General features: G+C 34.3%; 1 protein-coding gene across 1 annotated transcript in view; it reads right to left on the bottom strand.

Moving 5' to 3' along the window:
• The window catches only part of CCDC178 (coiled-coil domain containing 178), a 388,120-nt gene that overhangs the window by 355,160 nt on the left and 17,131 nt on the right, over positions 1 to 15,829 (bottom strand). Inside the window, exon 3 of the mRNA XM_023510168.1 lies at positions 8,578 to 8,717. Within this exon, the coding sequence (XP_023365936.1) occupies positions 8,578 to 8,717 (140 nt within the window). The remainder of the gene's footprint in view (positions 1 to 8,577; positions 8,718 to 15,829) is intronic.

The raw sequence follows: 15,829 nt of genomic DNA, 5'->3' as shown, positions 1-15,829 counted from the left end.
CTGAAAAGCTGTGAGAAACAAAGGCAGGTAGATCTAGGAGTGAAATATTCTAAGATATTATATAGCAACTCAAAAACTAAGCTTATTTATACAAAAGTAGAGGCCCCAATTTCTTACCCAAATATATGACCTTTTTATTTATAAAAACTACAAGTAAAATTTTCTATTTATTAGAAAAGATTTTGTTATTAGCAAACTCTGACAGCTGTTTAAAAAAAGAAACCAGCAAAACACTATGCTAAGGACCAGTAACAAATGTGGTTTATAACTTATAAAAGACAATGAAGAATACATAAATAATTAAGAAACAAGTCAGTGTTGAAAATAAAAAAATTTACTTCAGATATCATAGAAATACTGGAATGAATAAAAGTAAATATAATAATAAACATAAGGCATATGTCTCCTTGCAATATTATACTAAAAACAGAAAATATAAAATTTAGTACAAGGATTTCATTATCCAAATTCAAAATAGAATAAAATAAGTTATAAGTTCAAGAACTTACTATATTGTTACAACAGCATAAGGGAAAAAATTCTAACATGTAAGAATTTAGTTTAATATAAAATTTCCATTTCAAACCAATGGAAAAGACAATAATTAAATGAATGATATTTGGGCAATTTGAATAATTATTTGGAAAAGACAGTGCTCTATCTGCTTCATCCCATAAACACACTTCTGATAGTTTAAAGTGCTAAATATAAATATTTTAAAAATTAGAAAAAATAAAGTATTTTAATAATCTTAGGAGGAACTTTAATGATATGAAGAAGAAACTTTCAAACAATATAACAATCCCAGAATTTATAATAACAAGTTATCTGGCTACATTTAAATTTCTATGTGAAAAAAAAATTATAAATAAGTTAAATGTTCAGACATCAAAAGTAATTGCAATAATATAGAAAATAAGATTACTATGAATGTTTTTATAAATACATAAAAAATAAGATAAAAAATTTTAAAGTATCTAAATAGCAATTACTATAAATACAAATGGGAGAAAACATATATAATTATCTATATATACATAGTATTTATCCATATCTATATATTAAATAAATGTTACAGAACCAGTAATTTAACATTATTATACTCATCTATTTGCTTATACTCCCCATTCCCTCCTATTCAATCCTTTCCTCAAAACAGGTTTTGTTGTTTGCTATGCTCCTGGAATTTTCTTGTGCCAATAGTAGATAATACATTCAGTGAAGTCCAAACTATTGTGAAAGATACTAAGTTCTTCTACATAATAAAAAAAAAAAACCTGATGAATGCAATCCTTCTTAAAATCCCAGTAGTTTTTTTTTTTTTCATATAACGTGACGTGCTTATTCTGAAATGTATATGTAAAAATAAGATACAAGCAAAATCAAAGAACTCCAAAAGGGAAAACAGAAAGTACTACTATACCAGATATCAAAACATACTATGAAGCATATAAATTAGTGAAATTAGGGATTGAAATAGAGAGGGAAAATTGATCAGTGGGATGAAGAAACCAGAAACATAAAATTGTATATAAAATTGATCTATGACAGACAGTACAGATAATTTCTAAGAAATCACTAGATTTACAATGAAACTTTCCTTACTGTAAGAAATAAAATTAGCTATGTATTCAATTCTTACACACAAAAGAAATTAGTTTGCCAATGATAAATTTCAAATAAAATTTTTTTCAAGATATAAGGGAAAAATTTTATATGACTCTGTAGTATGAAAAGATTTATCAAATAAAACATAAGACACTTAAAGTAGGGGTAAATGATAAATTTAACCACATGAAAATTAAGAGCTGTTGTACTAATTACAACACATACAACCCACTAAAGTTAACAAATCATTCCAAGTTAATAAAAAAAATACAAGTAAATCTGAGAGAAAATGGGTAAAAGATAAACAGGCATTTTGCAGATAAGAAAATGAACATTCAGTGAGAAAACTAATAGATTCTGAACTATTGAATTTTCAGGGATATGTTATCTCTTGGTTTTAGAGACTAGCAACTCATAATCCTGCATAATTCAGAGACCTACATCAGGCTGATTTAAATGACAGTTCTAAGAAGCCATTTGAAGCTGAAGTGTCACAAGAGAGTCAGTAGGAAATTGGTTAAGAGGCACTTCAATGAATTATGACATAATTATCCCCAAATTTTAAAGTCCTCAACAAGTGAGGAGTGCTTAATTGATATTCTCAGTTTGATCCTTTTTATACTGCAATGGTAGATGATAGGACATCAGTGGTTCTCAACCTGCGGGTCGCAACCCCTTTGTTCCATTTGTAACAACGCCGCAATTAGGAAGGTTGAGAACCACTGTAGTAGATGATTCGCTTTATAAAATTAAATACACATTACCCCAGTTTTTTGAAGTAGTGTGCAATTTATTATGGAGACACATGTTGGGGTAATACAGATATCAAAACTTTACCCTAGCAATATTTTTATAGAAGTGAGGAAAAAGCAAAAAAAAACATTGTATGGGGAAACAGTATTTCAGGTACCTAGTGTTTAAAAACTATTTATGTTGAAATGATCAACAATAACCAGAGCAAATTTTTAAGCATTACTCAATCCATAACTGCCTATCTGAAATATGTGGATGAGTTTTAGCAATCTCTCAAGTCACTTTAAATTGTTACCTTTAAATTTCACTTGTTATAAATATTTGTGGTATTTAAGAGCTTTGATTTAAATATCTAATATAAGTAATCAATTGTATCCAGCCAACTCCAAAATTTCCTGCAATTCTTACTCCTCTCTTTTTCAGAAGAGCATAGAGTGGCAAAGGTGAAGAGAGTCTCAAATCAAAAAACTGGACATAGTTTAAAAAAATTGTCACATTATAGGGGAAAATGAAATACTTTATTTACTAATAGCTCTAAACCATAGTACCCACAAATTCATGCTTGATGCATATACTGCTAACATTTTTATTGAATCTACTTTTTAACTATGTATTTCTATCGGAAATTGTTACAAAATATTCTAATTATTTAAATTTTATTTTTGATTACAAAAATATATTCATAAATCCCTTTGTTTTCCATCCTAAAAGAAAAACTATGACTTTATGTGAGGAATCTCTTTTGTATCCTGAAATGTGTAATCATGGGGCATTAATACTGAATAGTATGCCTGTAACCGTAACAGAAATTAAAGAGGGCAGGAAAGAATTGTGAGAAATTCTAAAGATAGAGTTATCACAATCTCACCATCAGTGACTCTGGTGAGTGAAACAGAGTTCCACCTCAGAATGGCTTTGGATGGCCTCAGCTTTTGTGATTGGGCTCAATGTGGTGTTCCTCAACTGAGGAAGGCAAGAAAATTAGATGATTAAATGCTAGGTTTCAGAGTTATAAATATATGTGCACTGGTGTAAGCAGAGACAAGTTTTCCCATCAGAATTTTAAGCATTTTAACACTATTATTTTTGATCTTCATAGCTGATACATTCCCAGAAATAGATGTCCTAGCACAGTGAGAACAGCATGTGCTTAGCGTTTGGTGACACCTGGTAGGGGTGCGGGCTCTGCCGCTGACTACATGATCTGCAGGTATCAACCTCTGAAATTATTTTTCTCATATGTAACTGGGGATAATGGCAGTTTTTACCCCATAAAGTCTTGATGAGGATTCAATAAAATCATGCATGTTAACTGTTTAATACAGCCTATGATACATAGTGAGCTTTAGATAAATATTAGCTTTATTGTCATTGTTATTAATGAAAATGTTATTTTGTTCAACATAGTCTTAACACTTAAAACAATGATTTCTAAGTACTTTTTCTTTATGTCATTCTTTTAAGTCCTGGTAGCATCCTAATGATTTGTGTTGATTACATCAAGAGGAAATTTTCAATTTAGTGGAGTTCATTCCAAATTAAACAAGGATATCTGTAGCCTAGGCAGTCTAATTGAATGCATTAGAGGAAAAAATGAAATTGTTTATTTGTCTGGGAAGTTATACAAAATATTTTCACTATTTTGCACTGTTTTCAGATTCTTTACAGAAACAAAATATGGAGAAAACTTTCATAGTAACTCTGAGAAGTTCTTAAAAATTTCAAATTGTAATTCAGCTACTAAAAATTAATAGACAAGTTTCTGGCTGGTGCACTGCTGTGACTGCATGGGCTGTGCAGTGTGAATTCTGACGGTACTGGAAATCGCTGTGCACAAGTGAATCATAACAGTTGATCCAGGGAAAATTAACCTTTCACTCATTTAATATATTTCATACTCAAATATATGTCAGCCTTATAATTACTTAGAGAATTTTATCTAATAACGACCAATACTTCCCTGTTTAAAAACAAACAAGTAACATCTCCCAAAGAAACCCCACACCCATGAGCAGTCACTACCAGCCCCAGAAAACCACAAATCCTTTTTCTATCACTTGCCTGTTTTAGATATTTATCGTAAATGGGATCATATAATATTTGGTCACTTGTGATTATGATAATGGGTACATTTCTCTATAATATACAATTTGTTTAATTAACTGGTGAACTTTATGGTATGTGAATTATCTCAATAGGGCTGTTAAATATAAAAACCAAGATGTTTGTAGAGAAACACAATTTAGACACAAGAGAAACCTGCTAATTTAAAAAAGAGAAAAAAAAAAAAAGCTGGCCTAGAAAGGGTATTGCACTCTCTCTGTCCTTGACACAACCCCAATTCTACCATAAATATACCCTTCACAGTCCCAGAGAAAAATTTCAGCTGTAATAGGTGAAGTGTGTGGAATAAGCACAGTCAAAGTCAAGATCATTACTTTAGCTACGTTGTCAGACTTGAAGGCTTCAGCAGGACAGTTTAAGGACACCTGCACATGGGCAAACGCCCCCTTTTCTTTGGCTGGCTTCTGGACCCTCATGGGCCAGCCAGTCCTCATTATTGCACCAAACCTTTTCAACAACTAGAGTCATAAAGCATGAGATTTATGAAACTTAGAGAGATGATTAAGCTAGTCATCTGCTTTGACTCCTAACCTTAAAATCCAGAAGAATTCGAATAACCTAAAACTCAAAATAAGAATTATTTTTTGTGCAACTCATTATGGAGATAGATTACAATGAAATTTGGAGTGAAGGCTCCAGCTGGGAATAACCAGGTACGTGTTCTACTGCCTTGCTTTGCCTTCTGCACACATAATACCTCTGAGAACAGATAAAGGGGTATCCTGTTGTCTCCTGAGTAATAGAATAGACAGGCATAAGCAGGACCTGAGATTGCAGGTGATGAATACACACATGTATGTACACACACACACAGACACACGTGTACACATACACACACGTCAGTACAAACAGAAAATCCTCTATTTCCTTTCATCAGTTGATAACTTTTATTGAGTGAAATGTTGACAAGGGGCAAAAATGTTGAGAAGAAATCCCCCTTCCCTGCATTTCACTCAGGCATTGTGGAATTTAATTAAAAAATATGGGGACATATGTTCACCAAAATGTAGTATATTTCTGCAAGATAAGTATTCATTTTAAATATTCCTTACATAAGTAACTTGCTTTATGTGAAACTATGATTTATACATGATTGAGCTAATTGTGAATTCTGATCAATAGGAAAGCATCATAAAAACTCTTCCCATAAATACCTTTATGTGTTTACATATTTGGAAATAATAGATCCTGCTAGTTTTTGTTTATCAAAGAAATCATATCTTTTAAGTATTTCTTTCCAGTTTGCTTAATTTTCCTTAATTTTGAGGAAATTTAAGGTCCTCCATCAGTATAATTTTGTCTAACTAAACTACCCAAAGTTCATCTTTCCAAGTGATAAAGGGAAGTTTGTTTTCTCGTTGTGGTAGATTATTAGTCAGAAATTCTTTTTTTATGTGTCAAAAAGACAACTGGTTATCAATACACTTTTAAAATGTTCATTCAAATAATATGTAGCTAACTAAATATCTAATGAGTAGTTGTGATGGCCGAAGTATAAAATACAGTATAAAAAACAAAAGCAAAAATTATCTATTAACCAATTTACCACTAACAAATCTAACTACCAACTACATAGGTAAAAATATTAAAACTAATAAAATAGTTTTAAATTTGGAAAAATATACAAAATAAATGTGGAAGTTTAAAAGTTGTCATTGCATTTATTTTATAATAAGCCTCCTTTCAGATAAAATGAATATATATATCATATTTATTTGTCACACATTATCATTATTGCAGTTTTTGTGTAGAAGTGAACTTATCTAACATTTTTATTTTGTGTCTCTTGTCAAAATGCCAAGTAATACTTTATCAGGAGAATTAAGATCTCTACTCTTTAGAGATATAAAATAGAGGCTGAATGGGCTTTGAAATCAGGTAGAACTAAGTTCAATCCTACAGACTGTTCCAAAAGTCATCATACTTACATATATACACAGGATAAATGGGAAACTGTAGCTCTATATACCTTTCTTTACAAAATATTCATTATAAAATTTCATAAAATCTTTACAAAATATTTCTGTGTTGATAAATAAATATTGACAATATAAAACATAATATAATATTTGTTTATTTTCTTATCTACCTGTGGGACATCCTGTGTCACTGCCTGTATGTATGTAAATTATTTGACTTATCTAAGTCCTAGAATCCTTACCTGTAAAGTAATAAAGAATATACAACAGAAATAGACATTTATTAAACACGAGGAAAACAGCAGATATTCAGTACATGATAGCTCTTACAATATTGGATGGTTAGTACCTTGGATATATCTAGAAAAGAAAGCTTCTGCTTTAGGTCTTGATTCTTTTTTTTTCATTCCACAGATGTTAATTGGTTGCCTACTGGATATCTAGCACTGAACTAGGTACCAGAAGACAGCACTGAACGAGGCTGCCTGTGTGCTTTCCTTCCTAGAGCATTTCCATTTACTCAGTTGGCTTACTCTGTATTCACATGAGAAAGATTCTCTTTTCAGTTTTCCTGAAGATAAACAGTAAAATATCTTGGCTTATTTTGCTAGTTATTTTATGTAAGAAAATCTTTTAGCTGGCCCATTATCCCTCTTATTTGGCTGTTTATCAACTATTCAAAGCCCCCAGTGGGGAGTAGGGAAAGAACACACGCTTTGATAACAGACAGCATGTTTGAATTCCAGTTCTGCCTTGTGATCTCAAACAAGTTGCTGAATTGTTTTAACTTACTATTTTCCTGTCTATCAATTATGTATAGCAATAGCCATTCCACAGCACTTCTGTGAGGCCTCAGAGAAGTGACATGGTGTCTGACTTACATTAGGCTTTTAACAAATCTTATCTGAAATAATTATTTACTATTAATTGTATCTATTTTCATCATTTAACAACATGGATAACACATACGGAGCGTAAAGCATAGCATATCAATAAATATACATTCTCTTTTTGATAGTTCCTTGACATAGTCTTAGAGGCTCAGGACACCCTCAGCCCTGTCCCCTGCAAAGCACTCTCTGAAGAAGTATTCTGATCAGGAGAAATACAGAAGCAATAGAGATCACATAATACTGATAGAAGAAAATGATATAAACAGCATTATAGAAATAACAATGGCAAATATATATTGAAAAACATATCATACGCTGACACTTGTTCTAACACGACGGCATCATCTCTATTCCCATACAAGGTCACAGAACACGCTGCCTGCCCACTCAGTGGTGGGGAACCTGCAGCCTCAAGGCCACATGCGGCCCTCTGATGCCCAAGTGCATCTTCTCAACGGAATCCAAAATTCACAGGACAAATCCTGTTAACGCCTCTACTCCACTACCTCTCTCTAAGGAGATGACATCCTAGATCGAGAATTGTGAGGACCATCCAAATGTTCTCGGAGCCAGGGGCATTAGCAGTGGTTAGGGAAAAGTAGTACAGGTCTCTGGCAGACGCAACCCTGTGTCTGGGTAGTTGCAGACCTCACTAGTCACTCAGAAACGTCATCCCGATAAAGGTTATGAAAAGACAATTAGTGGTTTGTGTGTGTGTGTGATTTTGGGGGGTATTCCTAAGTAATCCTTTGAAAATAATTGAAAGCTACGGTGACTTCAAGATTGAACTCCCTGCAGGATAAAAAAGGAAAACTTCAACAGGTTAAAAAGACAGAGAATCACTACATTCTCTTTCAACAGACCTATTATTTGTTTCTTTAGAAAGAGAGAGAGTACTTATTAAAAAGGGCTCACTGTCCTTACATATACCAACTTACTCATTTAATCCTCTGATCAGTTTAGTGTCCCCACATAGCACATAAATACTATTTAATTTACTAGTCAAGTTGGCTTATGAAAATTAGTACTCAGCATGATTATCTCTGGGTAAAGAGCAAACAGGTTGGGGAGGAACTCTATTTAATAGTGTCATTTTATCCTTTTGTATTGAAACTTTCAATAAATATGTCTAGACTAGTAAATTAGGCAACTGGGGAAAGGCTGTAAAATGTATTTCAATTATCATTTTAAAAATAAAATATTTTCCTGGGTTTTTAAAATAACAGACCCTAGGCTCTATAGATTTTGCAGAAATGTCAGCATTTAAAGAAGTTTCTTACGCTTTTCAAGTGCTCCTGTATTTTAGACTCCATATCTTCGATGTGTGAAATAATTTTGTTGACACATGGTGCTGGGATGTTTACAACAGCACAGCTATGACGTCGTAATGGGTAGCTAAAATAAATACCTTTATTCACCTCTAAAGAAAAAAAACAGAGGATAGTTAGTAGTCATATACAGAGTAGTAAGCTTTGATGTTCCAGATATGCAAAAAATATTCTTCACTCTTAGGGTTAGTACTCTTAAAAGTTTCTCTAATGAGGAGATTCATAAATATTTCAGAAAATTATAGAGCAAATCTTTAAAAATTCTAAAAGCTAAAATAAAACAATCACTTGTTACTAACACTGTAACAAATAAAAAGGAATCTAAGAAGCCATAATAAAATCTCAAGCAAAGTTAAAAACATACAGAGCTGCAGAGCATCATAAAGTAAACATTAAAAACAATAGAAAAAAAAAGAGAAAGGCAATCCATTTGTTTCTAAATACACCCTACACCCCTTAAAACATAATTGTGAAGTATATTTTAAGCACTCCCTTCAAACAGACCCCACATCTTCAAATGTACATAATATGTAATTACTCATGCCCTGAACTTCTTCCTTAAATCCTGCATGAGTTTCTCTGGCTGAAAAAAATAAAAGCAGGTCTCCTTCATCCTCATAATAACCTCATTTTCTACCTTCCATTTCTGAAAATTGGAGTCTAATGCGAAGAGTGATTGATGTTCTCACTATAGCATTCAAGCTGTACTCATCATAAAATTCACTCAGTCCGATGTGCCTCAGTGATTCTAATGCTGCATGTCCTGAACCAACTGAAGGTTGCAGGAGCACAGCCAGGTTGTCCATGAAACTCTCCCAAAGTGCTTAGTCGTGGTCCTTTGACTCTGGGACTCTACTGGGCGAGCTTACAGTTGCAATCACTGACCTTAAACAGCAGACACCAAGTACACTCAGTGTCTCAATGACAACAGTGTGGTGTCCTCATTTCAGTTGACTTTGGGGGAACAGAGAAGTAATGCTGTTGTTTTATGTTACAATGCCAGCCCATAAAGATGGTAGATGTTTTCAACATCTTCATTTAAACTATAGTCTTTTAAATATCCTTTAAGGAGAGCCTTGCAATTATCTTCCTCCAAAAACACAATCTTTGTGAAAGGGCGTATGTTTATTTACAGATAAAAGTGGTCATCCTATCCCATATATGTGAGTATACATACAGATGCATGTGTGTATATGTATATGACCTCAAACATACATGCATGTCACTCACATGTTTATGCCTAACACTAACATATTTTTGAGCCCTGACAATATGTGCTAGAGATGGAGCTAAGCACTCTTGATGTTTTCATGACATATTTTATATAGTCCTCACAGCAATCTTATGAAATGGGGTTATTATTTTAATTTTATAGATGAGGAAAACAAAACATAAAAAGTTACATAACTTGTCCAAGTTCACAAAACTGGCAGGTCATGGATTACATCTCTCTGGTCATGAAGTATAAATTATACCAAGCAGGATGCTTTCATATTTTAAAAGTATGACCAAATAAAGAGAAACAGTCCTAAAAATATTTCCTAGGACATCTCAAATGTATTATATATCACTTGGTTTTGAATTCTGAATGTTCCTTCATGGTATCAGTGTGGATATTCTGAAGTATCTTAGTTACTTGGAATAACTACCATGTTTCTCTGAGAATAAGACCCACCCCCAAAATAAGCCCTAGCAGGATTTCTATGCATTTTTGTTACATATAAGCCCTACCCTGATAATAAGACCTAGTGATAGGCGTGGGTATGCAGCGTATCTGCCTAGCCATGCCATGCATTTCAGCGCAGACATCCCCTGAAACTAAGCCCTAGTGTGTCTTCTTGAGAAAAAATAAATATAAGACAGTGTCTTATTTTCAGAGAAACAAGGTATTTTGTGTGTGTCATGTTTCATCTTTCCCCTTTAGTTCATACATTGATATGCATTTTCTTCTCTGTAATAGATGAAGGCCCACAGAACAAGCAGGTGAAAATCTTCTGATGTCCTATCCAAGAATCCTGATGGGGCATGTGAGCCTTCTTTCTAGACATAAGACTTTTATACACATTTAACAAGCAGGCAGTTGCTATCATGGTCAAAACATTTGCTTTGCTTTATTAAACCAAGCAAGGATAGTAATGAGTTATTTTACGCGTTCTTGACTGTGCCACTCAACTTATTTTGTGAATACTAATGAATTTCCATGACACTTCCGTGGTTTAGGATTGAGGTTTCACATACGGTAAAGTAGGGGAAATGAAATGCTATGAGATTAAATTTGCACTAAAATGTGTTAAGGACATGATATCATAAGTAGCGCGAGATTGAACCAGAATTCAGAAGTTCTTGTTATTATTTTTATCCCAGTGCAAGTATGATGTGACTAAAAACTTTTCATTTTTAAAGATTTTACCCAGCAAAAGGAGACAGCATTATATGATCAAAAGATCTTTGAATTGGGTATTCATGCAGATTCATTTTTTTGACATGACTGATAACTGTGCATCTTTAGTTCTTTAGTTGAAATTGTTTGGTCTCTAGATGTCTGATTTTTTACTCCATAAATGGTGTCGGTAGAATATTACGTAAGATGTACTTCACCTAAAATTACAAGATGCAATGAATTAATGGTTGTGGCTAAAAATAATTGACAGAGCTCCTTCTTATGAAGCCTGTGCACAAATAGCCATGGTGAGTATTTACAGAATTCAGTTCAGACAGGACTCTCACCCTTTCTAAACATGCCACAAACTCCACCTTCCTTGCTCAGAATTATTACATGAAAGACAAGATCCTCCTGGATCTAAGGCAGAGTTGAAGTTTTGCTGAGACTCTACAAACATGAAACTTCCATTTGTGGAAAAAACAGAAATGCCACATTTATAAACTGTCAACTCTTCCCTGCTCAATTTTTATCCTTGCATAGTTTAATCACCCAACCTCAAAGATTCTGTCTGCCTTTAATTATGTGCTTCCTTTATATACATCACCCTAATTATTCCTACGTCCCTTTATCTCAACTCAGCACTTTTAGGAAAAACTTAGCTTTTCACATTGTTATTTCCTTTAACATCTTTGTATTCTTTCCAAAATGTAGAATAAGTTAGTTCTCTTGTGGTTACAAATAATTTCTCCTCCATGCAAAGGCTCTGTAGTGATGAACAGAAAGTATCTTTAATATTTTATGAAAAAAAGCTCATTTAGTTTTTGTTACTCATGGGGGAAAGTAAAAATACCTTTACTGACACTAGAATTACTGTATTTTCAGTGGAACCTGAGACACAGTACTAGAGACACTTAGCACTGAATCCGCAGATTGACACACATACACTCTCAGAGCTGAGGTGACTGACACTGCTTCTCCTCCAAATCCTTTCAATTTGCAGTGTCCCTGCCCAGTGTTCCCTTACTCTCATCCCTTCAGTCTCTTCAAAATCTGTAATTTCAATGAGTTTATTTTTGCTTCCCTTGACTAATCACAGGTCCTTTGATCTGTGATTGGAAGGGACCAGCTATCCAGCTATTATTCTCTATTGAATTTGCTTTGACTAGCAATATTTTTAAAATGAACGGTTTATACATGCAGTCACAATATTCTCATGTCATATTCTCATGTCCTGATCCCTACCTCAGATTACAATTTCTATGAAGACATTAAGATCCACCTTAGGTGGCTCTTTCCCTCTGAGGAATTCTTGAATCTTCTAGGTACATCTACGGCACTTTCCATTTCCCTTTCTGGGGACTGACCACAGTGCATTCTGCGGCTATCACATTTATCTGTTTCCCTATCTAACTTCTCCATGAAGTTGCATTTTCTTTACAGAGATCAACTATATTTAGTGCCTTAAAATAACTGTTAAATAAATGTATGACAGGTAAATTCCTCTTTATTTTCTTCCCTGCTGTAATCGGGCTCCTATTCCCTTTACTTCCTAGAAATATCATTCTTTCATCCCCCAAGGCAGAACTTCCACTGCCTTCCATGAAGGAGTAACTGATACAGAATTAGCTCTCCAGATATAAACAACTTGAAATCTGTACAAAAAATTATGAGACTCTGTTCTTAGACACTGGAAAAAGGCAGTGCAAGGCTTTGATGCCTGAGAAAAGAGAAATGTATGAGATGGAGACCCAGAATCACCAAGCTCGCTGCCAAGGAACAAACTCCCAACAATGATACAGAGATTCTGGCACAGAGAGGAGTGCGGCAGTCCAGCTGGGCTGAGGAAGAAATATGAGTTCCATAGCAGTGGCAGCATCTGCAAGAGGGCGAGGCGGGGACCTGAAGGAGACAGAGCAACGCAGAGGGGCCCCAGAAATCCAGGTGGAAGCATCTCTGACAAACACTGTGTCCAGAATGTGTGGAGAAAATTGATAATGTACTATTTAGGAAATGAGTTTAAGACTTGGACTCTCCACAAAAGACTCATAAGCCTGTGAAATGATGCTCAACACTATTAGTCCTCAGCTACTGGGTATCAGGAAAATGCAAATTTAAGGAGCAGTTCACCAACATTTCATATTTTTTATAATGCCTAAAACTGAAGAGGCTGGTGGGAATGCAAAATGGGGCAAACCCATGGGAAAACGGTTTGGCAGTTTCTTATAAAAGTTAAACATAAACTTACTGTTTGACTTCACATTCCACTTTATGCATCTACTCAAAATAAATAAAAATATCCCTGGGACGTCTATGTGAGTGTTCATAGAGTAGCTTTATTTATAATAGTCCAAACTTGGAAAATTCCCAATTCCAATTCCATCAATGTCTAACTAGGTAAATGGAGCAAAAGTCATAAAGGCGACTACTTCTGAGTAACGAAAAGAAAGAAACTACTGACAGGTACAAGCACACGGCGGAATTTCACAGACGTTCTCCTGAGTGAAAGAAAGTGAACACAAAAGAGTATGAATGGAAGAATTCCAGTTGTTTAAATTTTGAATAGTTCAATGGCAAAATAAAATCATACTGGGGTTTGGTGGAGTGATAGTGCGTACAAAGGGGCTTTGAATGAACTTTCTGGAAAGGTAGAATTTCTGTCTCGTGTTTGAGGTAATGATGAACTGGATGTGTAGCATATATTTGTCAAAAGTCACTGACCTATATACTTAAAAAGAGTAAATTTTATTACATTTAAATAAGTTTGTTTTATAAAACACCACTCACCATCCTCTAGTGACAGAATCCAATAACCTTGTATATTCTCCTTCTCTTTTATCTCCTCACACTATAAAACCTTGTCGACAACCTTTCCTTGAACTGTTCTCCTTTATAACTTTCTCTAACTCCTTTGCCTTTTCGACTCATGACCCTTTAAATAAGACTATTTGGTAAAAAAAAAAAAAAAAAATATTTTCCTCTATACTCTGTCCTTTGATCACCTCTTTTAAGTGCTTAAGTATCAACTAAACAGTTTTAGATGTAACTTTACCTTGAGTCCCTTGTCAACTAACTGTACGAATATCCCAAATCTGTGCTTCTCGGAGACCCATCCTAGCCAGGAAAGGAAGACTGTCCGAGCAGAGTCCCACGTCGCAGGGGAAAAGGACGGCTGCTAAGATCAGATTGTGCCCACTGAGAAGCTGAGACATCACAAACAGCAATATAAAGATATTCACGTCGTTAAAGTAAAAGGCCAAAGTAGGAAGGCTACAGAGGAAAGGAACTCACGTGTGCGATCAGACACAGAGTTGGAAAAGATGAGAGACGCCCAGCGGGGACTCCAAGGTGCGAGGAATCTGATCTACCACGAGGAGTGAAGTGGGGCCTGACACAGAGTAGATACCCAGAAAGGATTTGACAAATAAAAGAATGATAAGAGAATTACCATTTCAAGACAAAACTTCCCTCTGCTCCCAAGCCATTTGATTTAAACATTTGGATTTTATCAAGGCCAGCAAGCCAGGGTAGTCCTGAAGGGACCAACTTGATTTGCAAATTCAGTATCTGTAAACCTCATCTCATTGTCACTCAGCCTCCTTTTCTCTCTTAGGTCTCTGTTTCCTGGTATCAAACATGAAACTGCCTTTGCATCTTCCACTTTTTCTTTCAATTCCTCATATCTTTTTACAGGGACAAGTCAGTCACCAAATCTTAACAACTCCTTTATAGTATTCCTCTAATCTCACAATCCCCTTGCTATATTTCTTTAATCCCTTTATGTCCATTCATTCTTTATAGATTGAGTCCTTTTTACCATAAGCCTGAACATAATAATGAAAAGATCAGTTTTTACGTTTCTTCCTGTAGCCAAAAAATTTTGCATACATGCTCAGACTTTGCGAGCAAAGGATCTGTTCTTGTAACACTCCTGCTGAAACATACGCAGGACCACATAGACAGGGAAATAAAATTCACACAATTGAACCTGAAATTCAAAATGCTTCTTCACTGTGCCTCAAACATGTCTAACTTCCTCTTAAGCATCATGTTTCAGAATCTTGCTGATGTTATAGACAAGGTAATCTATCATTTCTATAGTTTGTGTTATCTTCTGTTAGTGCATTCTGTTAGGTTTGCTTACATTCAATTATCATTTTTCTTTCCATATACAAATACGTTCTCTAAGACTCAGTTCAAAGCTCTCTTCATCCATTACCATATTTATTACTGCTTGGAGGCCGTGTAAATTGCCTAGTGAAGGTACTTCTCAGCTATGGTATTCACTTGGCATCTACTTCCTTGTGTCGCTCCTGCTGTCATGCTCTATAACCATTCTATTCCTTTGCGTCGTTTAAATTATTGTATGTCTTTATATTTTACATGGCTTACAAGAACACACACTTCTTATAAGGATTATTTCTTAAATATCTACATAGCCTAAGACCACATGGATATTTCAGTTTCTTGAATAAAATACTTCATAATTCATTTCACACTTGAAAAATCTACCCATCACAATGGCCTGTAACTACCTATAGTTGATAAATTCAAAGGCAAAATCTTCACATTTTCCATAAAATTTCTATTAGACAGAAACAGATGAAAAAACCATAGTGGTAATTTATTCCACTTTGACCCTACAAAACCAAAAATCCCCAGAGCAGAAATTTCTGAAAATCAAGAATAAAATATTTTCTACAAACATAAAGAATTCTCTACCAGGATGATCTAAGAAGAAATAACCATGAAGCCCCATAGATCAATGTATACATTTCCTCGTCTTTTTCCACCTCTTTCCACAGACAAGGGTAGAAACACTTT

This window comes from Otolemur garnettii, unplaced genomic scaffold, assembly GCF_000181295.1.
Source record: "Otolemur garnettii isolate 467f Iridium unplaced genomic scaffold, OtoGar3 scaffold00012, whole genome shotgun sequence".
In the NCBI taxonomy this organism is placed as follows: Eukaryota; Metazoa; Chordata; class Mammalia; order Primates; family Galagidae; genus Otolemur; species Otolemur garnettii.
The sequence above is the reverse complement of the archived record's forward strand: the minus strand, read 5'-3'. Positions and strand labels throughout refer to the sequence as shown.